Here is a 27,511-nt window from a genome sequence, read left to right as displayed (position 1 = left end):
AATGTTCTCAATATTCTTTTTGCTATTATCTTGGTGAAAACCTTGTAGATGACTGAAAAAAAGGCTTATTGGGTGATAGTTCTTTAAATCATCTTGGGCCCCTTTCTTGTGTATAAGAATCACTTCATCATTTTTCCATGCATCTCTGAGGCATTTCGAGTGTACTTTTGCTAATATCTTGTGTAATTGCCAGTTTCAGCATTTCAACCATAACACAATGATTTCCTAAAGCTTTGCCATTTTTTTCTTTGATTTTATGGCACTTGATACTTCCTCCACTAGGATATCTGGCATTTCCTCTTTTGTGGGTGGTGTTATTTTTGAGTGATCTTGATCTTTATATAGCTCTGAATAGAATTTTCCAATTATTTCTAATATTTCCTGTCTTGTTCTACACACAGAGCCATCTTCGTGTTTTAGTGCAAAAACCTTTCTTGTATTTATAAGCTCTATTAATCCCTTTGTTTTCTTCAATTGCCTTTTTCACAAGCTTCATATTAAACTGACGTGTTTCTTCTTGGATACACTTTTTTATAATGTTTTATAGATTTTTAACAATTACAATCTTTAGTGCTTAGTAAACAATGTGTTGTCTGGATTCACATATTTAACATTAACTTCTTCAATATAAATCTGTTCAGTACTGCACAATCCAGTGTTTTTTCCCTGATCCTCCTTTCTTCCCTATATTTTTTCCATTTTCCCCTCATTACACAGTTACAATTCTTGCTACTATTGATGCATACAAAGTTAAATATAAACATCCTCATCATATTTTACTAATATTATAAAAATAATAATATCAGTTCATAAATCAATATCCTTTTTGATGTTCTTGTTAAAGTTTGATTTCCCATAAATATTTGAAATATCTTTGTCAGTTATGATCTTCTCAATATTAATTACTTTTATATGGCTAAGAGTTTTATTCATACCAAGCATCCTCTTATTTTCATATTCCCATATCAAAAAAAGAAAGAAAAAAAATGCTATTTTAATTCTTTCATTATATCTTTCATTATAAAAGTCTAATTATATTTATGGGTCATCCATTCTTTTAATTATATTCAAACAGATATTAAGTCATATAATGCCCCCTCTAATAGGTCAAATCTTTTGTTTTTTAAGTCTAACTCTTGCTTTCTTTCTTTGCCAAGTAGCATTCCAAGCCAAGTCAATTAAATCACCCAGGAATTTTCTTTTTATTTTTGTAAAAGTTGCTTGGCATGAGGAAGACAATTTAGGTAGGCTATTTGGGGGGGGGGATTCTGCCCATTTATATTCCTTAATCAACTCCTACTTTCCTTCTCCCTCAATTTTTCTTTTCATTTTTTGTCTCCCAAGTTGGGACATTTCCCCTGACAGCTGTATATTTCATTTTTTAAAATCATCTTCCTTATCATCAGGTATATTTTTCCATTTTTGTTGTTATGGCTAAGTCTTGCAGTATTTTATTTGTATAGGATAGTTTATATTTATTTCCTTTCTTTTATCTCTTCTGTCTCTGGGTCAATTTCCTCTGCTTCATCTTCTGATTTCTGGTTTATTTGTTCATACTTTGTAGTCGTTGTCTGGGAGTTTTCTAGTTGTAGATTTAATTTGGAGATTTGCTCATTTATATTACCTAAATTATTTTTAGTCTCATTATGGTTTCTTTTTGTGTCCTCTTTGTGTGTGACAATTGTTCGATGAATTAATAATAATATATATAAAGTTGGAAGGGACCTTGGAGGTCATCTAGTCCAATCCCCTGCTCAGGCAGGAAACCCTATACCATTTCAGGGAAATGGCTGTCCAGTCTCTTCTTAAAAACCTCCAGTGTTGGAGCATTCACCACCTCTGGAGGCAGGTTGTTCCACCGGTTAATTGTTCTAACTGTCAGGAAGTTTCTCCTTAGTTCTAGGTTGCTTCTCTCCTTGACTAGTTTCCATCCATTGCTTCTTGTCCTGCTTTCAGGTGCTTTGGAGAATAGCTTGACTCCCTCTTCTTTGTGGTAGCCCCTGAGATATTGGAACACTGCTATCATGTCACCCCTCACCCTTCTCTTCATTAAACTACACATACCCAATTCCAGCAACCGTTCCCTATATGTTTTAGCCTCCAGCCCCCTAATCATCTTGGTTGCTCTTCTCTGTACCCTTTCTAGAGTCTCGACATCTTTTTTACATCGTGGTGACCAAAACTGGATGCAGTATTCCAGGTGTGGCCTTACCAAAGCATTGTAAAGTGGTATTAGTACTTCACTTGATCTTGATTCTATCCCTCTGTTAATGCAGCCTAGCACTGTGTTGGCTTTTTTGGCAGCTGCAGCACACTGCTGGCTCATATTGAAGTGATTGTCTACTAAGACTCCGAGATCCCTCTCACAGTTACTACTATTGAGCAAGGTACCACCTATACTATACCTATGCATTTGATTTTTCCTGCCTAAATGTAGAACCTTACTTTTTTCACCATTGAATTTCATTTTGTTAGATAGTGCCCAGTGTTCGAGTCTGTCCAGATCCTTCTGTATCTTAAGCCTATCTTCTGGAGTATTGGCTATTCCTGCCAGCTTGGTGTCGTCTGCAAATTTGATGAGTTCCCCATCTATCCCCTCATCAAAATCATTAATGAAGATATTGAAGAGCACTGGGCCCAGAACAGAGCCCTGGGGCACCCCACTACACACTTCCTTCCATGTAGATGCGGTTCCATTGAGGACCACACGCTGAGTACGGCCTGTCAGCCAGCTACGAATCCATCTGGTGGTAATGCTATCTAACCCACATTTTTCTATCTTATCAAGTAGTAGGTTGTGATCTACTTTATCAAATGCCTTACTGAAGTCCAAGTAAATTATATCTACAGCGTTCCTCTGGTCCACTAATTTTGTCACTTGGTCAAAGAATGTAATAAGATTTGTCTGGCATGATCTGTTTTTGACAAACCCATGTTGACTTTTAGTGGTGACTTTGTTTGCATCAAGGTGTTCGCTGATTTGTTGTTTGATTATCTTTTCCAGAATCTTCCCAGGTATTGAGGTCAGGCTGATAGGTCTGTAGTTTCCTGGATCTATTTTTTTTCCTTTTTTGAAGATGGGAACTACATCAGCTCTCTTCCAGTCCTCTGGTAGTTCCCCAGTGCTCCAGGATCTTTGAAAAATATAGTTCAGTGGTTCTGAGATCATGTCTGCCAGTTCCTTGAGAACCTTGGGGTGTAATCCATCTGGTCCTGGTGATTTGAACTCGTCTAGGCTGGACAGGTGCTCACTTACCATTTTCTTGCCTATCTTAACTTGCGTTTCTATTCTGTTTTTTATGGCACTGGTTTGGGTAGGTTGGACTGTTTTTTCCCTTTGTGTAAAGACAGATGCAAAAAACGAATTAAATAGTTCTGCTTTCTCCCTATTGCTTGTCACCTTCTTGCTACTTTCCCCCACTAATGGACCAATCATTTCCTTAACTTTTTTCTTGTTTTTTATATGTTGAAAGAAGCTTTTTTTGTTATTTTTGACTTTGGTCGCAAGCCTTAGTTCATTTTGAGCCTTAGCTTTCCTCACTTCATCTTTGCAGGCACGGGCTATTTGCTGCTATTCTGACTTAGTTATGTGCCCCTCTTTCCAATTCTTATACTTGTCCTTTTTATCTTTCAATTTATCAGAGAGTTCTTTATGCAGCCATGCTGGTTTCTTTTGAGAGCTGTTATTTTTCTTCTTTGTTGGTATTGTACTAGACTGGGCCTTTATTATCTCACTTTTCAAAATTTCCCAAGCTTCTTGAGTTGTTTTTCCCTTTAGGATTCTCATCCATGGAATTCTTCCCATGGTCTCTCTAAGTTTATTGAAATTAGCTCTTTTAAAGTCCAAGACTCTAGTTTGGCTGTGTTCTATTGCTTGTGCCTCCAGAATGTTGAATTCCAATATTGCATCACTTCCCCCCAAGGTTCCTGTGGCTTCGACACCTTCTATCATTTCATCTCTGTTAGTGAGAATTAAATCCAATATGGCTAATCCCCTAGTTCCCTTCTCTACTTTTTGGGAGAGAAAGTTGTCTGCTAGGTTTGACAGGAATCTGTTTGATCTTCCACTTGGTGCAGAGTTTGTCTCCCAGTTGATATCAGGGTAATTAAAGTCCCCCATTACTATTGTGATGTGCTTCTTACATACCTTAGTTAGCTGACTAGCAAAAAGTTCATCTATTTCCTCTGCTTGGTTGGGCGGCCTATAGTATACACCTATGGCAATGTCATTTTCCCCCCTTTTATATTGACCCAAATGCTTTCAGGTTTACAGTTTTCGTCATTGTTGTGCTCTATTTCTGTAGAGATAAGGTTATTTCTTATATAGAGAGCAACTCCTCCTCTTTTGTTTAGTCTGTTTCTTTTAAATAGTTTAAATCCCTCTAGCTGTGTGTTCCATTGGTAGGTTTCATCCCACCATGTTTCCGTAATGGCAACAATATCATATCTGCCCTCATTTACCTGGATTTCTAGTTCACCCTGCTTACTGTTCATACTCTGTGCATTAGTGTATAGACATTTGAGTCCTTTATGACTGACACTGTATTTACTTGCTGCATAACTTGTGTGGTGCCTGGCTTCCCCTATTTTCTTAGATTGCCGGGGACAGTGATGTACTGTATCAATTAACTCACTATCCCCATTATTTAGTTTAAATGTTCCTCCAAAAAAGCTGTGATTTTATTGCCAAGTAACACAGTCCCTTTCTTGGATGGATGCAGACCATCTCTTTTATACATTTTTTCATTGGACCAGCTACAGACATCATGACTAATATAACCAAAGCCTTCTCCTTTACACCACTCCTTTAGCCACATATTAAATTAGTTGTAGCATAAAGTATATTTCCTTCTGAAAGGTGTTTATTTTTTCTTGAGGCATCATTCCTGGAGATCCTTGATTAGCCTGGGTGGGGGCTTAAAGTGGAGGTGCGAGGTATATTTTCTTACCACTTTTAGCTGGATATAAAACATCCATTTTTCCCCCCCTCCAGATTATCTGTCAAAACTTTTATATTCTCCAAATACAAGTCTTGTCTACTATCACCAATTTTCTGGTCTTTATGTGTAGTCTTTATAATCCAATAGGTTCCAGAATATGAATCCAATCCTAAAAGCACTTTGTAGTGATCCTTTGTCTCAGGCATCCAAGAATTCTTGGTCAGGCAAGATTGTAATCCACAGTGTTCAAAGAGTTCAAAATGTTCAACCACCCTGAAAACAGTTCAGAAGTCTCTCCCAGCCAGACGTAGTAAATTTTTTCTTTCTCTCCCAAAAGTTCTTGAGATTAAAGGTCCAAGCTCAGTAGGTGTTTATAGTCCAAGAAGGTCAGGGTAATAAGTATGCCAAAATATTTTCCTTTATTGCCAGCTGTTCACCATTAAGCTAGGAGTCACCAAGCAGCCAGGAAGCTAGTTGTAGTACTATACTCAAATCTACCACTCTTAAGACAAAGGGTTGATTTCTTATATTTCACCTCAATGTTTTTTTTCCAAAGAGAAAGTCTTAACAATTATTTCAGTTCTCAAATTTATCAAAATTGTAGCTTTATGTTACTTCCACTTCAGTATTATATATTTCTATCCCCCATAAAAGAAATTAAAATGCCGCTTCCATTCCTCTGGAAGGGTGGGGCTACAATCCTTCCTTTTCACATTCGGAGGTTTTTAGCTTCTTGGGAACCTTTCTCAGGAAATTCAGTTGTAAAATAGTAAAGAAAGGATCAATATTCTCTCCCAGTTACAAGCATGCTGTTTATGATCTGCTAACTGGTGCTTTTCTTCTTCGGTTGTCTAATGACTGGCCACAGGACTATAGTCAGTCTTTCCCATGCCGGTTTGGAGGGCTTTCCTCAGATCAAATGGAAAGACCGCCATCTCTCCATGACCAATGAGGCACCCCTCCTTCTTCATCGCCTCTTTGGGACAACCTTAGGCCCTTTTAGGGCCCCCAGCAGGGCGAAATTGGGCACAGAAGGCAGAGCCCTCCCTTCCTGCATCCATTTCGCCGCTGACACTAGACTGGAAGTCTCTTGGATACATTTTCTTATGGTCTTGCAAAGTTCAACATGCTCCAGTTTATTAGTGAAACTTTTGGTATTCTTTATTGTCCATCATTTTTTCATTAAATCAATAATTTCATCAGAGATTTTTTACTGTACCAAGTGTTTTTCTGGCGGTACTATTGATGTAGCAGATTCAAGGATATTTTTGACTATTTGTTCATCGGGGCCTTGACGAGGCAAAGGGGCTTGTGTGGGTAAATGAAATTGTGGGCTATGCCCAGAAAGGTCTCCCAAGGTGAACAGGCCATGATGGATACCCCAGACTAACACCATATCTGCCAACCCACAATGGACCAGTATGGCAGATTATGGTCTATTCCTTCCACATGCCAATGTTCTACATACATTCCTTTAAAAAAATCAAAATTTTAAAGTACCTAGCTCTCAATACTTTGCCATCTTGTTTTGTAAAATGGCAGATTTAATTTGTTCAGGAAGCCATATTGTAGTTTGTTTGCCACTTCTGTTAAAAGGTAAATTATTACAGTTTAGAGATATCAGTGATGCTTTATGAAGGAAATGAAGCTTCAAGTTTTTGGGAGCGAAACAGGAAATCAATGGAGAAAATGGAGTCTCAGATTCAACACCAAATTAAATCACCTAGAATCAAAATAATTTCTAAATTTCTGAATCAGGGTACAAATTGAATGTCTCTGGAGATTCTCAGTCATCCAGCTCAGGGCTATTCAATCTTAATGTAGATGGCCTCTTTGACCCCTCTTTCAAACCAACGGTCCTCTCTGTCCAGAATGTGGACTTTGCTGTCTTCAAAAGAGTGACTTTTGTGTTTCAGAATTTGTGGCTATCCCAACTGAGCCTTCATCAAATCCAAAACAAGACCCAGAAGGAGCTCCTCCATAATAGACAAAGAATAGAACAATAAATGAAGCAACATTGTCATTCCATATGTTGCAGGAATATCTGAACAACTCAGGTGGATTTTCAACAAACACAATATACATACACACTTTAAACCCAAAAATAAACCATGGCAGAAGCTTGTCTACCCCAAGGATAAAACACTCATACACAAACTGAGCAATGTAATATATGCCGTACAGTGCAGTGAGCCATGTGCAGATCTGTACATTGGAGAAAGAAAACAACCACTTCACAAATGTGTGTCACAACATAGGAGAACAAACCCATTAGGATAAGATTCATCAGTCCATCTGCACTTGAAAGACAAAGGCCACTCTTTTGAAGAACAGCAAAGTCCACATTTTGGACAGAGAGGACCACTGGTTTGAAAGAACAGCCCTCTCTCAACAGAGAGGGGTGGGATATGACACCACCTATCTCCTTTTTACAACCCAGTGATTTCAGCAGTTCCAAGAAGATTCTACACTCATTTGCATTATTCAGGTGACCCTGAGGACACAGATAAACTTCCAAGTGACCTCCATGACTCTCAGAAAGAGTGCTAATGACCAAATGACTGCAAGGAATATAAGTTCTTCCATTCTTCACCATTCAATCAGAACTGAAGAAGCTTCTTGGATGAGAAGAAAAACATCTTCAAGGAAAAACAAAGTCCAGTTGCCTTTTGAAAAAGCGTCTTTGGTACAAGCTGAATCTAATAATCTCATACTGTATATCCATAGTTGTTTGGGTAAAGCCTAAGTAGGTTTAACAGTTAACATTTCAGTTTTAATGCTTCAGCAGAACAGTAATAAACATTCAGCACTTAATTTTCTCTCCATGTTCCTCTAGAGCAGTGTTTCCCAACCTTAGGAACTTGAAGATGCGTGGACTTCAACTCCCAGAATTCCCCAGCCAGCTATGCTATGCTGGCTGGGGAATTCTGGGAGTTGAAGTCCACGCATCTTCAAGTTCCTAAGGTTGGGAAACGCTGCTCTAGAGTACAAAAAAAAAATTGGGGGGGGGAGGGAGAGAAGGATAGGAATATCTCATCCAAAAGAGGAAGCTTAAAAAGTAGATAGGGAAGCAGTTCAGCAAGTTCTAGTTCTCAATCCTTTTCTAAATACTGTTTAGTGCTGTGATGTTTATTTTGATCAGTTCTTGCTTTAGCAATAATGAGCAAAGTGTTGTAAAGACACCTTACGGCAGGGGTGTCAAACTCAATTTCATTGAGGGCCGCATCAGCATTGCAATTGCCCTCAGGGGGCCGGATGCGTGTGGCCTGTGTGGGCGTGGCCTGCTGGGTGGGCGTGGCTAGAGTGCGTATGGCCTACTGGATGGGCGTGGCCAGCTCTACATCGTTCGCATCAAGGGTGCCTGTGGGGGCCGGGGCAGGAGTGGGACAGATCTGAGGGTCTCTGGCAGAAGGAGGGTCTCTGGGCCAGGGCCAAGGCAGTGGGGGCCGTTCCCTCACTGTTTCCAGGATGGCTTCGCAGGCCGCATGAAACCACTTCATGGGCCGGATCCGGCCCCCGGGCCTTGTGTTTGACATGTCTGCCTTACGGAGATGGTTGAATAATAATATGAACAGCTGCTGGGCTTATATGCTGAGCATGCAAAAAACGTGCAATTGTTGACCATCCTCTAAAATACAATTAGTCGACTTACAACTATTATTTTAGTCACCATTCGAAGTTACAGTGGCACTGAAAAAAGTGACTTATGACCATTTTTCACACAACTACTGCAGCATCTCCATTGTCAGGGGATCAAAATTTGGGAACTAGGCAACTGACTCATATTTATGACCTTTTGCCACCTTCAGACATGCAAAGTCATGGTGGAAGTCAGATTCACTTAACAAGTTTGTGACTTAACTTAACAAGTACAGCGATTCCCCGAACAACTGTGACAAGAAATGGGGCAAAACTCACTTAACAAATGTCTCACTTAGCAACAGGAAATTTTGGGCCCAATCGTCGTTGTAAGTCAAGGACTGCCTGTATTCGTTTTGGAAATATTTCCTGCTACTAGAAGATAATGGGCTAGAGATAGTCGCAGTGAAAGTGATATTTTCATACCATATAGCAGGGGTGTCAAACTCAATTTCATTGAGGGCCGCATCAGCATTGCGGTTGCCCTCAGGGGGCCGGGTGGGTATGGCCAGGGTGGGCGTGACCTACTGGGTGGGCGTGGCTAGAGTGCGTATGGCCTACTGGGTGGGCGTGGCCAGCTCTACATCGTTCGCATCAAGGGTGCCTATGGGGCCCTGGGCAGGAGTGGGACAGATCTGAGGGTCTCTGGCAGAAGGAGGGTCTCTGGGCCAGGGCCAAGGCAGTGGGGGACGTTCCCTCACTGTTTCCAGGATGGCTTCGCAGGCCACATGAAACCACTTCGCGGGCCGGCTCCGGCTCCCGGGCCTTGTGTTTGACATGTCTGCCATATAGCATTGGCACAGTGGCAAGAGAACTGGAGCAAAATCACGGGCATATCCCGCGTACTCATTTTTCCCAAGACAGACCGCCACAAAATATAAAGTTTTACTCGGGAGAAGAGCGTATCGTTTGTGCAATCGAACTCGGGAAGAAAGGCGTCGCTGGGGCTGAGTGGTTTTTGCCGCCGAGCGGGCAGGCGTTCACCCGGTCGGAACAACCTGCTTGATTTTTAAGCGGTGCGACTGCGGGAGAAAAAAAAAAGCATTTAAACCGGAGCCACCCTCTCCAGCCTGCTGAAAGCTAAGAAATAAGCAGGGGAGGGGATTGAAAGGTGCCGGCGAGGGTGGCCGGGACGTGCAGTCCAATTCGGTCTAGTTCCTGGGCTCTCACCAGTCCCGTTTTCCCCAAGGATGCCTCTCATTAGCATGGGGGCGGGGGGGCGGGCGGGCAGAGAGGGCCAAAACTGAGAGAGAGGGGGGGGGAGAAAAAGAGGAGGGGAGGGAGAGAGAAAGAGAGAAAGGAAGAGGGGGGAAAGAGGAGGGAGGGAGAGGGAGAAAAAGAGGGGGAGAAAGAAAAGAGGGAGAGGGAGAGAACGAAAGAGAGAAGGAGAAGGAGAAAGGGAAAGAGGGAGGGAGAGAGGGGAAGAGGGAGAGGAAGGAAGAGGGGGAAGGAGGGAAAGAGAGGTGGAGAGGGAGAGAGAAAGAAAACGAGAGAGAGAGAGAGAGAGAGAGAGAGAGAGAGAGAGAGAGAGAGAGAGAGAGAGAGAGAGAGAGAGAGAGAGAGAGAGAGAGAGAGAGAGAGAGAGAGAGAGAGAGAGAGAGAGAGAGAGAGAGAGAGAGAGAGAGATTGGCCGACTGCCTCTCCTTTGCAATGACACCCGGAGCTGTCTGGCTCCTGTGCTTCGCCTTGGCCGCCTCCTCCTCCTCCTCCTCGCTTTCCCCCTCCGGGGTAGCAGGTAAGTCTGCTCAGGTGGGACAGGGAGGTCGAGCGAAGGCCACCCCTCCCCTTGCCTCCCCACCTGTCCCGCTGCCAAATTTCGCCTCAGAGGCGCCGCCGCCGCCTCTTCCCGGGGCTGGGGCAGCGCTTCTCCTCAGAGCCCGGAGAAGGACTGTCCGGCTCCTCCGCCCTCTGGACGCGCCAGGCGGCTTTGCCGAGGACGAGAGAGCGGCTGGCGGGCGAACGCGGTTCCCCCAACCTCCACAGATTCTGCCCCGTCGCTTCATCCCTCTCCCCAAAACTTGCCTCCCGTCCCTGCCCCGCGCAGCTTCCTTGGGGAGAGGGGGTGGAGACGGTGGAGGGGGATGTCTTCCCCGTCTCTTCCCGAGCCCCCGACCGAGCTTGTTTTCGGGGCGCGCTCGGCTTGCGGAGAGCTGACCCTCGGGGAACCCGGGTGGGTGGGTTGCAAGAGGCGGCAGGTGGGACGAGAAAGAGACGGGTGGGAGGAGGTTAGGCGCCCCTTCGGGTGAGGAGGAGGACCTGGATTGGGAAAGGGGGGGGGGGGACAAATAAGACAGAAATTGATTTTCCGTGCAATTAATGGGGGAAGGAGGGAGGGAGGGAGGGAGAGAGAGGAAATTCAAATATATATACATATACATATACATATACATATACATATACATATACATATACATACACATACACATACACATACACATACACATACACATACACACACACACACACACACACACACACACACACACACACACACACACACACACACACACATATATATATATATATATATATATATATATATATATATATATATATATATATATATATATATATATATATATTCTTTTGGAGACTGCCTGAACATGTCTCTGAAGTTTCCTTGGCAAGTTTTTTTAGGGAGCAGTTTGCCATTGCCTCCTTTCTAGGGCTGAGAGAAAATGGCTGGCCCAAGGTCACCCAGCTATTTTCCTGTCTAAGGCAGGACGAGAACTCACTGTCTCCCCGGGTTTCTAGTCTGGCATCATAACTACTGTCAAAAGCAACCATTTTACCCCTTGGTTGTTGAGCTGTAACGGGAGGGAGAGGAAGAAACAGAAGCATCCCTATGCAAGGGAGACGGTTGGTTCTTAAATATGATACATGAGTAAAACTGAATAACCAAATTCCACATAATATTACTGCTGTATAAATTAACGTTAATTTTGGGGAAAAAATGGTGTTTTGTTGTGAAAGAGGGCGGAGGGTAATATTAATCTCTCTTGCATTTGATGAAAGTTGCAGTCCTGGCCAATGCCAGACTAAGCTCTATTGAATTTGACTAGGCCTATTTCTGAGTAAATATGCCCTGAACTCAGATGCTAGTCACTTAAATTCATTTTGTGACATGATTTCTAACCATCCAGATTCCTGATTCCCAGCCCCCTCTATTTAATAATAAAGTAAACAATGATTTCAGCTATTTTGGTTAATCTAAAACAGTGTAAATCAGACTATATTTTTTCTATCTTGCCCAGAAATAATTAACTAAAACAAATCAGGCAATGAGTAGATAATTAGTTATCCATGAAATATCAGGTGGTAGTCTTATTATTGAACTCCTTTATTTCGGCTTCTTCCCAACCATTTCGGGGCATGATTCATTTTTTTCTCTGTCAACCATCTAGCAATCTAAATTATGTTGAAGGTTTGTGTCTGGTGGCTGAACTGTACCTTAAATCCAGGTGCCTCCCAATTTCTATGTCCTAAATATTACAGAATGTTGTTTGTCTTCTTTCAGTTCAGCTGTGTATTTCATTAAAGTCAACTAATCCTGTGAGACAAACTCACACTGTTCTGATTGTTTCTGATTCCTACACCACAACACACTTTGCAGATATAAAATATGAACTCATAAATCTTATGCTATAAATGGGGCAACTGATAGTGCATACATAAGAACCTTCTCTTACGTAACATCAACATAAATAAAACAGTATTTGATGAAAACCTAATCTTTCATCTCTCCCTTCAAATTTTATGATGACGGTGAACATCTCAGGCACAAGAGAAATGAAGGGCTTGGTTGATCAAAGCAGAATGATGTTGATGGGATGGAGAGATGAACAGAAAGGAACATGTTGAGGTGGAAAAGCTGCCTGCAGCACTGAACTCGCTGCATCTTCACATTAATCTTCCTTCACTTCATGGTAATGTTCTGCTTTCACAGGCGAGACCAGCCGATCTTTGTTCTCACCAGCTGTTGTCATGGGAAAGAGACAAATAAATGATAAAGTCAACAGACAGGAGACTTGGGAAGTGGACTTGAATCAACCATCAGAATCAGCCACGGGAATCCTGAGCCAACCATGTAAGGTTTGTTTGTGTGTATGTTTACACATATTTTTAGAATCAAAAATTTCATTTACTGACAAATGACATCCCAGGTGGGAAAGAAAAGTTTGAATGACTAAATGACTAAAGTGAGGCACCCACCATTAGTTCTGCCTGGAAAAACTCAGCTTCAATGTACTGAAGATGTAATGCCCACTTAGTTAAAGAAATTGATGTGTGGACAATGACACTGGTAGTCATCATAATCATTCTTTGCTTTGTCAAACATATTTCATGATTCCCCTCTTTCCCATGCTTGTTGCAAATAAATAAGATAGTTTGCTACAACAACGATTTTTTTAAAAAACCACCATATATCTGTTGAGGAAGTTTATAATTTATCTAATTTACATAGGATAGCTATGTGAAAGTGGACAAACTAAGACATTAATCTGAATTTTATTTACAGATTAAATAGGAAAAAAGAAATCTATGGAGGGTAGTTTTAGAAACTGAGAATCCTGCTGCATATTCCATAAATTCAAGTTCACTAGCGGTGCAGTCTTAAACATTCTCGCTTTAGATTTCGTACCTGTAAATATCCAAAGTAGATCCTTGGATTTTTTGGAGAGTAATTGAACAACTGCTTTTGCCTTTAAGTCTAAATAATTATCCATCACCCATGCAAAGGTGGTGACAGGCCTTAAATAACGCAAATGACATTGTCAACAAACTTCAACAAAGCTTCCCATGGATGGGAAAATTAAACATCATGTTTGTCAGATACATTTAAACAATGAGCCCAGGATATGATGTGAACCCTGCTCCCCGGATGCTCCCTGGACATCCAGTTTTCTTTTTTTAGAAACAATTTTGTTTATAAATTGTGCTTTTAATTTGTAACACAAACAGGAAAAAAATGTTAGATCTTCATGCTTCTGTGTGACCACTGCAGGGCTGCCCCCTCCCTCTTTTAAATAAGCTTTGTGCAAATGAAGTCTTAGCTGAAGGGTGCCAGAACATTCCTCGTAATACACCTTCAACTTTTGGCATATCTGGGAGGGCAACTCCCAGATATGTGCTTGCTCTACATCCGCAATCTTCCTCAACCGGGAAGCAAATCTGCCCATCATATTTGTTGCACAACTCTCAGTCCTCCCAGACAGGAATGATCAAGGTGGCTGATGAGACTGTATGTTACCTACTGCAGGGGTTCCCAACCCCTTTTCTGTGGACCGGCACTGGGCCATGGCATGCCAGAAACTGGGCCATGCAAACAAGCGAAGCCCCATGTGTGGGATGTAGGCAGTACATGAAACCACGCCCCCTCCGGTCCACAGAAAAACCTTTCTCCACAGAACCAGTCCCTGGTGCCCAAAAGGTTGAGGGCCTTTGGTCTACTGGAGTATTGCTTTTTGCAGCTATTTGATTCTGAGATTTCACTCTGACATTAATGACTAAGACTGGGTTTTGGAAATGAAGCACTGTCACAAAATCAAGCTAGCCCCAGCCCGTTTTGAGATATGGCAACAGGGTGTTACCTCTCAGAACAGCTACTTCAATTATCTCAATGTGCAGTGCAAGGAAGACAAAGGAGAGTCAGTCTAGGAAAGGGCCAATTCTGACAAATACTGGACCATCCAGATAGTTCAGAAGCACAAAAGCCACACAATACTTTGTGTAGTGTTTTTTTGAAAAAAAAGTGCCGGAACTCACACACGTCATACAACCTGCCTTGCCTACTCTACAAGGTTCCATTCCAAAAAGGTGCTGGAACTCTGTTCTGGGCGTTCTATGACAAAAAAAGCCCGGTGTAAATATACTGCCTGTCCCAATCCAAAGGTTTTGCAATTAGTAAATAAAATGACAAGTAATTCTCACATTTAAAATCCTGCACTCATTGCTCTCCTGTCCAACCCACTTCCCACAAACATTGCTTTTATTTCCAAAGTTTCTTACTAAAATTGCCTTTTCAAGGAAGAGGAAGGCCTCATAATTTTGGTGTGCTTTCAGAACTCACAATAGATCATTCTTCTCTTTAGATCTTATCTCATCTCAGAGAGCACCAAGGACCCCTCATTGTTCTCATCCTTTAAATTCTCTCTTTTGCTCTCTTGTGTATTTTTGGAAACACAGGGACACTGCCTCATAGTGGAAAATCCATGAAGACATTCAGCAAGGATGTTTATGGATCAGGAGGTGCCATTCCTTCCCAGAACAAGTCTCTCCGAGGCAGCAGCATTAGCTACATTGAGAGGGCTGAGCACACGAAGGACCAGTTCTTACCTCGAGATGAGTGGAATCCATTGGAAGTGAAAGCATTAAACTTATTCCAGCAACTCTTGGATAAAAGGAAAAATGTGAAAAAATCAGTGGAGAATCAGACAGGCTTAAGAAAGCAGTCTGTTCAGGATGGCAAAGGCCTTCCTCCCCTTAGTCATGAGGTATCACTCTCTACCACTTACTTGAGTCAAAGGAACCAAATCAGCAGAAATCGGCTCCACTTGGAATCTGCCAACAGCATCTCTACTTACTTCCATCCACCTGGATATTCCCACTGCCAAGGTAGACTTCTGGCAGAAGCATCTATGTTGAAAAACACAGGGTCAAATGTTGGTCAACACTTGGGTGACTTGGATCACCTCAACCGGGCTGGGAAGAAAAACCCTTACAACAAATTCCATGGTTTCCTCCGAAATATCACTAAACCCTATTGGCTCACAAACCGACATACTCCAAGCTTACTGAAAGACTTCACTGCGTTTAAGATGGGTAAGGAGAGTAGAATTATGTTTCTGGGTTTACAGTGTCATGAATGGCAAGACTGATCTTAATCCAATATCTATTTTGAAGTTCCACCTCAAGTCATTAAGGCTGGATTTCAAATAGACATATCTAGGGTCAGGTCATTAGAAGTTCAGAAAAAAATAAGTTATTAATTTATATTCCAATTTCTTATTTGTCAAAATGGGCAAATCTTCCATCCTTCCAAGCTCAGTAAAATGAGGACCCATATTGCTCGGGGCAATAGGCTGACATTGTAAACTGCCCAGAGATTGATGTAAGAACTATGAAGCAGTATATAAGTCAGGGCTTTTCAACCTTTTTACCCATTGTACCACTTTTAGGATATGGCAACATCTGAGTACCACCAGTCACCTAGCAAGGTGTCAAAAACTTGATGACTCCTCAAAAAAGGAAAAAAGTGAAATACAGGTTGTCCTCAACTTACAACAGCCCTGACAGCCCCAAAGAAGTGCTGATCCTGGCGCTTTTGCTGAGCCCTGCAGCTCCAGCCATCTCTCGCTCAGGCTTCTGCGGTGCTGCCACCGGTTCAGCTCATTCCCCTCCCCCGCTACCACTTTTCTAGGATGGTCGCGTACCACATGCCAAGTGCCAATGTACCACAGGTGGTACCCGTACCACTGGTTGAAAAGCCCTGATATAAGTCACTCTAAGTGCTCCTGCTAAAGAGGTAGAATTAATGCCCTGAGACTGGGAGAACTCAAGGGAAAAGAAGTAGATGACTTTGCTTCAGGATTCAGGTTTCAGGCAGAAGCAGCATTACCTTTTAATCCCTTTTGTCTTTGTGTGTTTAAGACCAATATTTCTGAGGTATCTGTATAAGCTCTCAAACTTCAGTAGCTTATATATCAGACTGTGCATGGGAATATTTCCTTGCATTCAGTCTCTTGAAATTGTAATTTTTCCCTGAGAAATTGAGTTCAGTAAAACTCAGAACCTGTGGAAATAGTAACAATTCAATGTCATCTTGTAGTCTTCAAGATTTTTTTTTTAAATTTAACCTCTTTGTTAGCTACCCTATGTCACCAAATGGGCAGCTTTATGCTCCAGATCTGTGGAAAAGGCTGTGATGCTGGGAAAGATGGAAGGAAAGAGAAGAAGAGGGCCACCAGTGGCAAGATTGATATAGAGTCATAGACTCAGTTTCAGTGGGGATGGGGACGTTGTTGAAAGACCAGATGAGGGACAGATTGTCATGGAGAAAATCTACCTCTGTGGTTGCAAAAAAACCCTACAATGACTTGATGGCACATAATCAATCAACAACATACAGGTAGTCTTCGATTTACAACAGTTCAGTTGTTGACCGTTCGAAGTTACAACGGCAGTGAAAAAAGTGACATGACCATTTTTCACAGTTACGACCTTTGCAGCATCCCCATAATCATGCGATCAAAATTCAGATGCTTGGCAACTGGTTCATACTTATGACCGTCATTCTGTCCCAAACTCACGTGATCACCTTTTGCGACCTTCTGACAAGCAAAGTCAATGGGGAAGCCCGATTCACTTAACAACCAAGTTACTAACTTAATTTCTTCAGTGACTTACTTAACAACTATGGAAAGAAATATCGTAAAATGGGGCAAAACTCACTTAACAACAGAAATTTTGGACTCAGTTGTGGTCGTAAGATGAGGACTACCTGTATTCCAGATCCATTGCATATTTATATATTTATACTTTTAAACTTTTACACTTAACAAATTACTTTTATATATATTTTTTCTAGTCTTTAAAAATAATGTGTTTCCCCCCCCCCGCCTTCTTTATCACCTGTGAGATTGGGTAACCTCCTGGAGGGCAGGGGAGAGGAGGGGATAATCCTAGTCGCAAACTCAGGTGCTATGCAGACAGGAAGCAGTGCTGTAGCAAAACTATTTAATTTGTACCCTTTTAAATCAATAGAATAACAGTGCGGTTTGAGCACCCTCTCTCTCTACATACCGGATGTTAGGAGGGAACCTGCTGGGAAGGTGCCACTTTAAGCATTCCCACGGAAGACAGGGGTAGTGGCAGGAATTGCTGAGCTGCTATCCCAGGACAGAAAACAAGGTCAAGTTGTGAAGATCCTTTTGGGAGCGCTTTGCTCCCAAAAACAAGAGGAATATTTGTAGGCATTTATTTGCCCATTAATATTGAGACAGTGCCAATCGCAGTGGTTTGGTCTGAGCAGAAAACCAATTGCCAACGTTAATCATTTGTCAATCTCCCATCAGAGTTTCCCTAAAATATTGGATTTTGGGGTTCTACTTTTGATTCAGAGGCATACAATAGTCCCTGACTTGCAAACATAATGGAACTTAGAATTTCCACTCTACGTCATGACAGTTTTAAGTTGAGGCACCCACATTATTAGACTCAATTTTATGACTTTTTTTGTAGCGGTCATTAATCAATACATTCTTTATGGGTATTTTTTCTGCAGGAAACTGGTTAAAAAAGCCAGAAACCATCAGAAACGCAAGTCATAGTCCTGTGACCATGGAACACTGTAACAAACCATAAAAGCAAGCCAGCTGCCAAGAGCATGAAATGGGGCCATGTGACCATGGGGGTTGGGGGTTGGGGTGGGCATACAGCCATGGGAACTCCAGAACCAGATTGTAAATACTTGTGCGGGGGTGGGTGGGTGTTTCCATTGTAAATTTGGTCACTAAGCAACTGGTCATTAACCAAGGACTGCTTTTATAAGTTGCAGTTCTCTAATAAGCTAAGGTAGAGCTGCTGCATACTGGAAGCTTGATGATGATCTCTGAAACATATTAGAAGTAACTAAGAGTCTTCAGAGATCAGTTTATCCATTGCTTATTATAATTATTAAGGTGGATCCTTCTCTCTCCGCATTGCCCCATACTCACTTCTGTTCATTTTGATTTTATTACAGATGTTGACAATCTAGAGGTATGCTTGACTGGTTGCAAGAGGGAACGTGAGGAAGTAGAGGCTTACTGTAGCAGTGAATTTGGTAAGATTGTCCTGTTAACTGGTGGGCATAGTCTTCTATACAGTCTGTGTACTTGTGTTACTTGCAAATATAATTTCTTTTCCAAGCATTTTCAGCAATTGTTTCATAGAACTACCAAATAAATCATTTCAGTGGGCCATAGAGAAGAATTTCTTCCCTTCCCTTCAAAATCAGGGATAGAGATATCCAATTTAACTGTACTGTGTACCGTTTTAGACTGCTATTAAATTCAGTTGGATTAAATGCTTCAGGCTTACTATTGCTAGCATAGCTTTATTGTGAACAACTCAAAATATATACATGTGAAAACTAGGTATAAGCAAAAAATACATTTACAGTGCTTAAAAGATATTGCCTGTTGGGACTCTGCTCTTACCAAATGCTGAGGACATTTCCTTTTCCACATTCGCATAGTACTTAATGGCATTTTAACAATATTGCATGCACACTGAAAGTGGTTTATGTACTGTAATGCTTTTTAGAAATAGCCTTCCTTCATTAAGGGCTGTATTCCACTTAATTTTCCACTCTTTTCTTTATAAAAAGTGGTGAATGGAATTGTTCATGATATTGTCATGATATACAAAGGAACATATTTGGTGACCATGCTGGTGAACAACAATGGACTCTACAAGACAAATCGGCTGTTCCTCAACCCTGATGGCTACTTCTTTCGAGTTCAAATGCTTGTTGTGGATGCCCTGAATTGTAGCAAACACTGTCCAGACTTTCAACTCGGTAAATAAAGCAAGCCTTTTCTCCTAATCTCTATCATTCTCTATCATTCTCTCTCTCTCTCTCTCTCTCTCCTATCCATCTTATCTCACCTCATCATATCTCATCTCATCATCCTCTCGTCTTGCCTTGTCTTATTCTATCCTCTTATCTTGTAACTTATCTTGTATTTTATCATCCCATCCCATCCCATCCCATCCCATCCCATCCCATCCCATCCCATCCCATCCCATCCCATCATCTAATCCAATCTCATCTCATCTCATCTCATCTCATCTCATCTCATCTCACCCCCCCCCTCTCTCTCTCTCTCTCTCTCTCTCTCTCTCTCTCTCTCTCTCTCTCTATATATATATATATATATATATATATATATATATATATATATATATATATATATATATATATTTGTTTTCTGAGGTTTTCGCGGGTGCCTGTATGTGGATCCTTGGTTTTTCGGGTTTTTCCCCGCGTAGAACTAAAGGTGTAGGCGCAACGTTTCGACGGAATCCCATCCGTCATCATCAGGCTTTAGCTTCCTTCTTCTGGGAGAAGCATGTGGCTGTTTGTTCCTCTTTTTTAAACTGCCAGAGGGGGTGTGTTCTGTGGAGGTGTGCTCTGATTGGGTAGGGGACCAAGTGTGTTCTGATTGGGTGGGAGTGTGTTTTGAATGGTGAGTGTGTTCTGATTGGGTGGGGGGGTTGTTCTGAGTGGATGGGCTGGTCTCAGCTGCCAGCTCCAGACCTGAGCTGGTGAGTTGTGCTGCTTTTGTTCGGCTTCGTGTTTGTGGTGGTGCCATGTTTTTATAGTGGGTGTCAATTTGCTTATTGTGTGGTTTGGAGGGGTTTAAAGTGGCTGATGTTGCAGCTGTAGTTAGGTTTCTGTTTTGTGGTTGTGTGTCTTTATCGTTGTGGGTTCGGATTTGCTTTTTGAATGGTTGTGTGGTGGTGATGTCATGTGATGTTATCATGAGTTTGGGTCTGGTATCATTCTTGGTGGTTGGGCCTCGTCTGTCAATCAAGGCGGGTTTCCAAATGGCTGGTAGACGAGAGGTATCATCTCGTTTATTCATGCTGTGGGGGCGTTTTTCTATCTCAATGGCTTCTCTGATTATTCTGTTGTTAAAATGTTCAATTTTGGCGATAGTTTTGGTTTTTTTAAAATCAATTTCATGTCCCGTGGCTTCAAAGTGTTGGACCAGGGATGAAGTTTGTTCTCCCTTTCTGAGTGAGTTTTTGTGCTCTTCAATGCGTGCACTTATTCTTCTGTTGGTCTGTCCGATGTATGTGGTGGGGCAGGTGGTGCATGGGATTTCGTATACTCCTTGGTTTTCTAACCCAATTATGTCCTTGGGGTTTCTTAGGATGGTGGATATTTTTCTGTCTGTGTAGAATGCTGTTTTGATGTTGTGTTTTTGGAGGACCTTGCTGATTCTGTCTGTGGTCCCTTTTAAGTATGGGAGGAGGGCTTTGCCATTTTCTTGTTCTCTGTCTTGGGTTTTTGTGGGTGTCTCTCTTCGGATTAAGTTGGTAATCGTGTTTCTTTGGAATCCATTGGCTGTTAGTACATTAGTGAGAGTGTGTAGTTCGGTTTTTAGGTGTTGTTCGTCAGCTAGGTGTTTGGTTCTGGAGATGAGTGTCTTGGCTACGGAGTTGATCTGTGCTGGGTGGTGGTGTGAGAGTGCGTTCAGATAGCGGTTTGTGTGTGTTTTTTTATGGTAGATAGTGTGTCCTAGGGAGCCGTTGGATTTCTTGTAGACTAAGACATCAAGGAAGGGAAGTTGATTGTTAGCTTCTGTTTCCATGGTGAATTGTATTTTGGGGTGTAGGCTATTGAGGTGTATGAGGAAGTCATCCAGTTTTTCTTTGCCGTGTGGCCAGATTACGAAGGTGTCATCTACATATCTGAGCCAGAGTTTGGGTTTGTGGTTGGATTTTTCTAGAGCGAGGGTTTCAAAGTGTTCCATGTAGAGGTTTGCGATGACAGGTGAGAGGGGTGATCCCATGGGTGCTCCTTCCATTTGTTTGTATCTTTGTCCATTGTAGATGAAGTATGTGTTAGATAGGCAGTGGTTGGTCAGATCTAGGATGTGTTTTGGGGGGTTGTATTTATTTAGGATAGCTGTCAAGGCTTCTTTGATTGGCACTTGGGTGAAGAGGGATACAACATCGAAGCTCACAAGTAGGTCACAGGGCTGTAAGTTTAGTTTTCTTATGATCTCTATGAATTGGAATGAGTTTTGTACGTGTGAGGTGATGGAATCTGCATAAGGCTGTAGTTGTTTGGCAAGAAATTTGGCTAGATTTTGTAGAGGTGAGCCTATGGAGCTGACTATGGGTCTGAGTGGGGTTCCTTCTTTGTGTATCTTGGGCAGACCATAGAGCTTAGGACATCTGGATGATTTTTCTCTGGGAATGATTGTTTTCTGGATCTCTTCACTGATGGGTGTGGCTTTTATTTTTGATTTTGTGGTTTTTTCCAGGTAGGTGGTGGGATCTGTCTTGAGGAGTTTGTATGTGGAGTCTCGGAGTAGGTTGGATAATTTGGTATGGTAGTCAGATGAGTTCATTACCACCGTGGCGTTGCCTTTGTCTGCTGGCAGAATGATTATGCTGGTGTCATTTTTTAGGTTAAGTAGTGCTGTCTGTTCCTCTTTGGGTAAGTTGCTTTTGGGTGGTTTGCTGGTGCAGAGGATGTTGGTAACTTCGAGTCTGATTTTGTTGGCGTCATCAGGGTTAATTTTGGTCAGGCTGGATTCGACTCCGCATATAATGGTTTCCGTGGGAATGTGTTTGGGAGCGACTGCAAAATTAAATCCTTTAGACAGGACGTTGGTTTCGGCTTTGGTGAGAATCCTATCTGAGATGTTGTGCACAGTTTGTTTCATGTGTTGCTGTGGGAGAGGAGGGGTTTGTTTCTGGCGTTCCTTTAGTCTTCGGAGTTTATTGGTGTGTGTGTCTGTTTTGTAGGCAGTCTCTGTTTCAGCTCTCCAGACGGCGATTTGTTTGAATTTGTCCCAAAGTGTGGGGTGGATCTTGTTGCTGAGTTTGAGGTGAAGTGTGAGGAGGTCTCTGTTGATTTGGTCCAGGAGGAATCTTTTTGTGTGGAGTTCGTTTCTGATTAGGGCCAGTTCTGTTCTTATCAGGATGCGTTTGATGGCTGCAGAGTTGGAGTGGAATTTCAATTGGAAGGATGTGGGGATTAAATTTTGATCTCGGCAGTTGCGTAGGAATGTGAGGTCACACAGAATGGAAGCTCTTCGTACTTCGAGTTTTTCGTAGGTCTTGGTTAGCTGGTAGATTTCCTCCCCGTAGAGGTAAGATATTTGTTTTCTGAGGTTTTCGCGGGTGCCTGTATGTGGATCCTTGGTTTTTCGGGTTTTTCCCCGCGTAGAACTAAAGGTGTAGGCGCAACGTTTCGACGGAATCCCATCCGTCATCATCAGGCTTTAGCTTCCTTCTTCTGGGAGAAGCATGTGGCTGTTTGTTCCTCTTTTTTAAACTGCCAGAGGGGGTGTGTTCTGTGGAGGTGTGCTCTGATTGGGTAGGGGACCAAGTGTGTTCTGATTGGGTGGGAGTGTGTTTTGAATGGTGAGTGTGTTCTGATTGGGTGGGGGGGTTGTTCTGAGTGGATGGGCTGGTCTCAGCTGCCAGCTCCAGACCTGAGCTGGTGAGTTGTGCTGCTTTTGTTCGGCTTCGTGTTTGTGGTGGTGCCATGTTTTTATAGTGGGTGTCAATTTGCTTATTGTGTGGTTTGGAGGGGTTTAAAGTGGCTGATGTTGCAGCTGTAGTTAGGTTTCTGTTTTGTGGTTGTGTGTCTTTATCGTTGTGGGTTCGGATTTGCTTTTTGAATGGTTGTGTGGTGGTGATGTCATGTGATGTTATCATGAGTTTGGGTCTGGTATCATTCTTGGTGGTTGGGCCTCGTCTGTCAATCAAGGCGGGTTTCCAAATGGCTGGTAGACGAGAGGTATCATCTCGTTTATTCATGCTGTGGGGGCGTTTTTCTATCTCAATGGCTTCTCTGATTATTCTGTTGTTAAAATGTTCAATTTTGGCGATAGTTTTGGTTTTTTTAAAATCAATTTCATGTCCCGTGGCTTCAAAGTGTTGGACCAGGGATGAAGTTTGTTCTCCCTTTCTGAGTGAGTTTTTGTGCTCTTCAATGCGTGCACTTATTCTTCTGTTGGTCTGTCCGATGTATGTGGTGGGGCAGGTGGTGCATGGGATTTCGTATACTCCTTGGTTTTCTAACCCAATTATGTCCTTGGGGTTTCTTAGGATGGTGGATATTTTTCTGTCTGTGTAGAATGCTGTTTTGATGTTGTGTTTTTGGAGGACCTTGCTGATTCTGTCTGTGGTCCCTTTTAAGTATGGGAGGAGGGCTTTGCCATTTTCTTGTTCTCTGTCTTGGGTTTTTGTGGGTGTCTCTCTTCGGATTAAGTTGGTAATCGTGTTTCTTTGGAATCCATTGGCTGTTAGTACATTAGTGAGAGTGTGTAGTTCGGTTTTTAGGTGTTGTTCGTCAGCTAGGTGTTTGGTTCTGGAGATGAGTGTCTTGGCTACGGAGTTGATCTGTGCTGGGTGGTGGTGTGAGAGTGCGTTCAGATAGCGGTTTGTGTGTGTTTTTTTATGGTAGATAGTGTGTCCTAGGGAGCCGTTGGATTTCTTGTAGACTAAGACATCAAGGAAGGGAAGTTGATTGTTAGCTTCTGTTTCCATGGTGAATTGTATTTTGGGGTGTAGGCTATTGAGGTGTATGAGGAAGTCATCCAGTTTTTCTTTGCCGTGTGGCCAGATTACGAAGGTGTCATCTACATATCTGAGCCAGAGTTTGGGTTTGTGGTTGGATTTTTCTAGAGCGAGGGTTTCAAAGTGTTCCATGTAGAGGTTTGCGATGACAGGTGAGAGGGGTGATCCCATGGGTGCTCCTTCCATTTGTTTGTATCTTTGTCCATTGTAGATGAAGTATGTGTTAGATAGGCAGTGGTTGGTCAGATCTGTAGATGAAGTATGTGTTAGATAGGCAGTGGTTGGTCAGATTATATATATATATATATATATATAATCTCTCATCTCTACATCATCATCCATCTCCTATCTATCTATCTATCTATCTATCTATCTATCTATCTATCTATCTATCTATCTATCTATCATCTATCTATCTATCTATCTATCTATCTATCTATCTATCTATCTATCTATCATCTATCTCTGTTTCAATCATCTTTCTATCTATCTATCATTATCTATCCATCCTTCTCATCTATCATTTCTCTGTGTTTCTTTGTCTTTCTGCTCAATTCTGAATGTCTCTTTTGAAGCTCTGTAAAGGTCAAGTGCAAGGGGCCAAGCAGATTACCAAGGGCAACGTATAGTATTCCACACAGTAAGTATCACAACAGGGAAGGCCTTTTCTGTAATTCTCATCCCTCTTAAATCACATTGAATTGGGAACTTAAGCACTTATTTTCTAAATCTGTGTTTCTCAACCTTCACAACTTGAAAATAGACTTCAACTCCCAAACTCCCCAGCCAAACAACCTTCCCAGGTCTGACACAGCGTAAGTCAGGGCCATCAGGAAGGGCAGGAGGAAGGGAGGGAGGGAGGGAGGGAGGGGGAGGAAGGAAGGAAGGAAGGAAGGAAGGAAGGAAGAAAGGAAGGAAGGAAGGAAGGAAGGAAGGAAGGAAGGAAGGATCTACTCATTAGAGTGTGCAGTGTCTACATGCAAATGGTCAGTAAACAGACAAATCCTTCTTTTCTTACAGGCTTGCAATTTAAGAAACAATGCAAAAAGAAAAGAGGATGGAGATTGAAGGGAAAAAATACTTGTTATTCATAAATGTGGGTCAAAGAACAACAAATAGACAGCTCTTCTCTTCTCTTTCTCTTCTACTGTAAGCCTTAACATCTTTAACTGGTAGTGAGTAAGGGGAAGGGACTCTCACAAATGTATCCAAACCAGACTAGACTCAGTGGCAGGGAAGTATAACAAATCTTTCCAGAAACTGTCCAAAAAGAACTACAATCAAGATAGCCAACTCTTCTTCATCCAATGAAATCTGCTGCATTCAGAGCACACAAACAAGCTGTGTAATTAATGGGAAATGACAGGCCTAGCATGGAGATGAAGTTCCTTATGGAAATGTCCCATTGTCTTCAGTGATTATGCAGATTATGTAGCCCAGTTTTATAACATGGCCCCGGAAAGTTCAGAATAAAGAGTTGTGCTGTTTACCTTAACTCCTACCGTTAGGATTGTCAAGGGGAAAAATGTTGCAGAGAGAGGGATTGGAGGATGTTACTTTCTATGGGCAAGAGCCTTAAATCGGAAATGGGTGACTTATTCCCCTTAGAGATAATCATGTTCCAGAGACACTTCTGAGATTTAGCTGTTCTTATTTTGCAGGCGGCAGGTACATTGTAATGGGTCACCTGTATCACCGGAGAAGGCAACTGCCTACGGTTCTACAAGAGCATGTAAGAGGCCGTCTGAGGCCAGGAGACGGGCTGCTGTGCAGAGGCAACAGCTACATGAAGAGGTTCAACAGAAGGCGAGATCAAAAGGTTCAAGGGGCAGCTCACTCCAAGTGTGGCTGAGAAGGCAACTCTGCCGTAAATTTCTCTGGATCTGAAAGCAGTTTTAGAGTAACAGGTGGATAAAAAGTGTTCTCTGGTTTTGCTAGAGGCCGATAGCACTTTTGGTCTGAAAAATCTCTTGCTTTTGCTATTAAAACAAGGAACCGGAGCCTGCTGCAACCTCTTAATTTTTTCACCCAATTATCAAGGCATATTTACTCGTTGTAATTAATCTCTATAAACTGATGTGTTTGGTCAAAACATATACCCATCAAATGCTTTTCCAGGTTCCTTTAGGGATTATCTTCTATATATATCGTGATCATTAGCTCCCAGCTAATAATTCTGTTGCACAATATCAGTACAGGTGGTTCTCACCTTATGACTGTAATTGACCTTAGGAATTAGTTGTACGGCATGACAGTCATGAGTCATCAGGTGACAACTCAGTTTTACCTTTTTTTGGAGCAGTTATTAAGCAAATGCCACAGTTGCTAAGCAATCCCACTGTCTACTTGGGGACTTTTGTGTTGGAAACCAGAAGTAAATGCCGATTTCTGGAAAAACTCTCATAAATCACGGTTACACGACCACAGGGCACTGCACATAGCCGTAAATGTGGGCCGGTTGCTGAGCACACTAAACACAGTCATGTGATTGCTAGGGGAGAGCTGAAGTTGGAACTTTGAAACCTGGTTGCAAGTCCCTTTTCTTGGGTGCATCATAAGTTCAAATGGCCACTAAGTCAAGGATTATCCTCCATTCATTTTTAAAGTTTAAATGTAGTTTTCACAAAAAGCTGTTAAAAAAATAGGAAGAAGTGATGTAAACCAAATATGTAAAGTGTTATCAAATGGTTGGCCAGTTTTATTAATGGGTTCACAAATGCTATTGCTAATATAGAAATAAAGCATTCAAACATTTTGAGAGATATTGGTATAAATGATGTGAATTCAAATGTAAAAGTTATATGACAGGAATACGTCAGTGATGTAATAAAAAGTGTTAATACTTCTTGAAATAATTACAATATTGTATCAAAACTGTAAAATCTAGGAGGAGGAAAAATGAATGTGACGGAAAAATGCAGACAACAATGACAATGAGCAACTGAATTTTGGACTGGAATAATTTAGCATGAAAGTACTCTGTTTACTAATCAGAAAGTACAGTCGTTAGCATTCTCTATCATTATAACATTTTTACCCAGCCAGCTGTGACTGAAATCATTTAGGAGCTTTTAACATAGTACAAGCAAAACCTTAATAAATGCCTCTTCATTTCAGATATCAGGATTTCAAACAGGTTCGTATATTTCTAACAGAAGCAGGAAATATTAAGTCCATGTGGTATTATGTCAGTGCTGAAACTTTTCCAAGATGTCTTCAATGAAAGCACTTTATTATCACAAAATAAGATTTCCTGTCTGCAGCCTGTAAGTGGGAGGAAGAGGGGAAGTAGCTTGTGTCCAATTTATCTTCGCATTCATTTCCTTATTTTGCTTTCTGTATTTAACAGATACATCTAGGTATGTGTCTCTGTGTTGCTACAGTCTTCCACTACAAGCTTTTCTTTGCAGGAGGAAATGTACAGCACCAGTTTTGCAAATAGCATAGCTGTACAGTAACAATATGGTACCTCTATTAAATTTCGCTAACAACCAGTGTATGAAGTTTCAAAAAATATCAAATGTCAATCACACGAAAGCTTTGATTCGTAGGTTTCACTTGCATGTCACTTTGTTCTTGTCCAGAATTAAAATCGCCTCTCTTTAATGTAATGAAGCATAGTG

At 41.7% G+C, this 27,511-nt stretch overlaps 1 protein-coding gene across 1 annotated transcript; it reads left to right on the top strand.

Annotated features, from left to right (window-relative positions):
• Nucleotides 1-10,229: 10,229 nt before the first annotated feature.
• LOC310634073 (UPF0450 protein C17orf58 homolog) lies at nucleotides 10,230-25,740 on the top strand (the record flags this gene model as incomplete). The annotated part of the gene is made up of 6 exons (XM_083352122.1): nucleotides 10,230-10,314; nucleotides 12,526-12,666; nucleotides 14,766-15,401; nucleotides 18,322-18,402; nucleotides 18,949-19,140; nucleotides 25,550-25,740. 6 exons carry the CDS (start codon nucleotides 10,230-10,232, stop codon nucleotides 25,738-25,740), a joined length of 1,326 nt encoding a protein of 441 aa, XP_083208248.1.
• Nucleotides 25,741-27,511: the final 1,771 nt, after the last annotated feature.

The sequence above is a fragment of the Vipera ursinii genome, assembly GCF_947247035.1.
Source record: "Vipera ursinii genome assembly, chromosome: 2".
NCBI lineage: Eukaryota > Metazoa > Chordata > Lepidosauria > Squamata > Viperidae > Vipera > Vipera ursinii.
The sequence above is the reverse complement of the archived record's forward strand: the minus strand, read 5'-3'. Positions and strand labels throughout refer to the sequence as shown.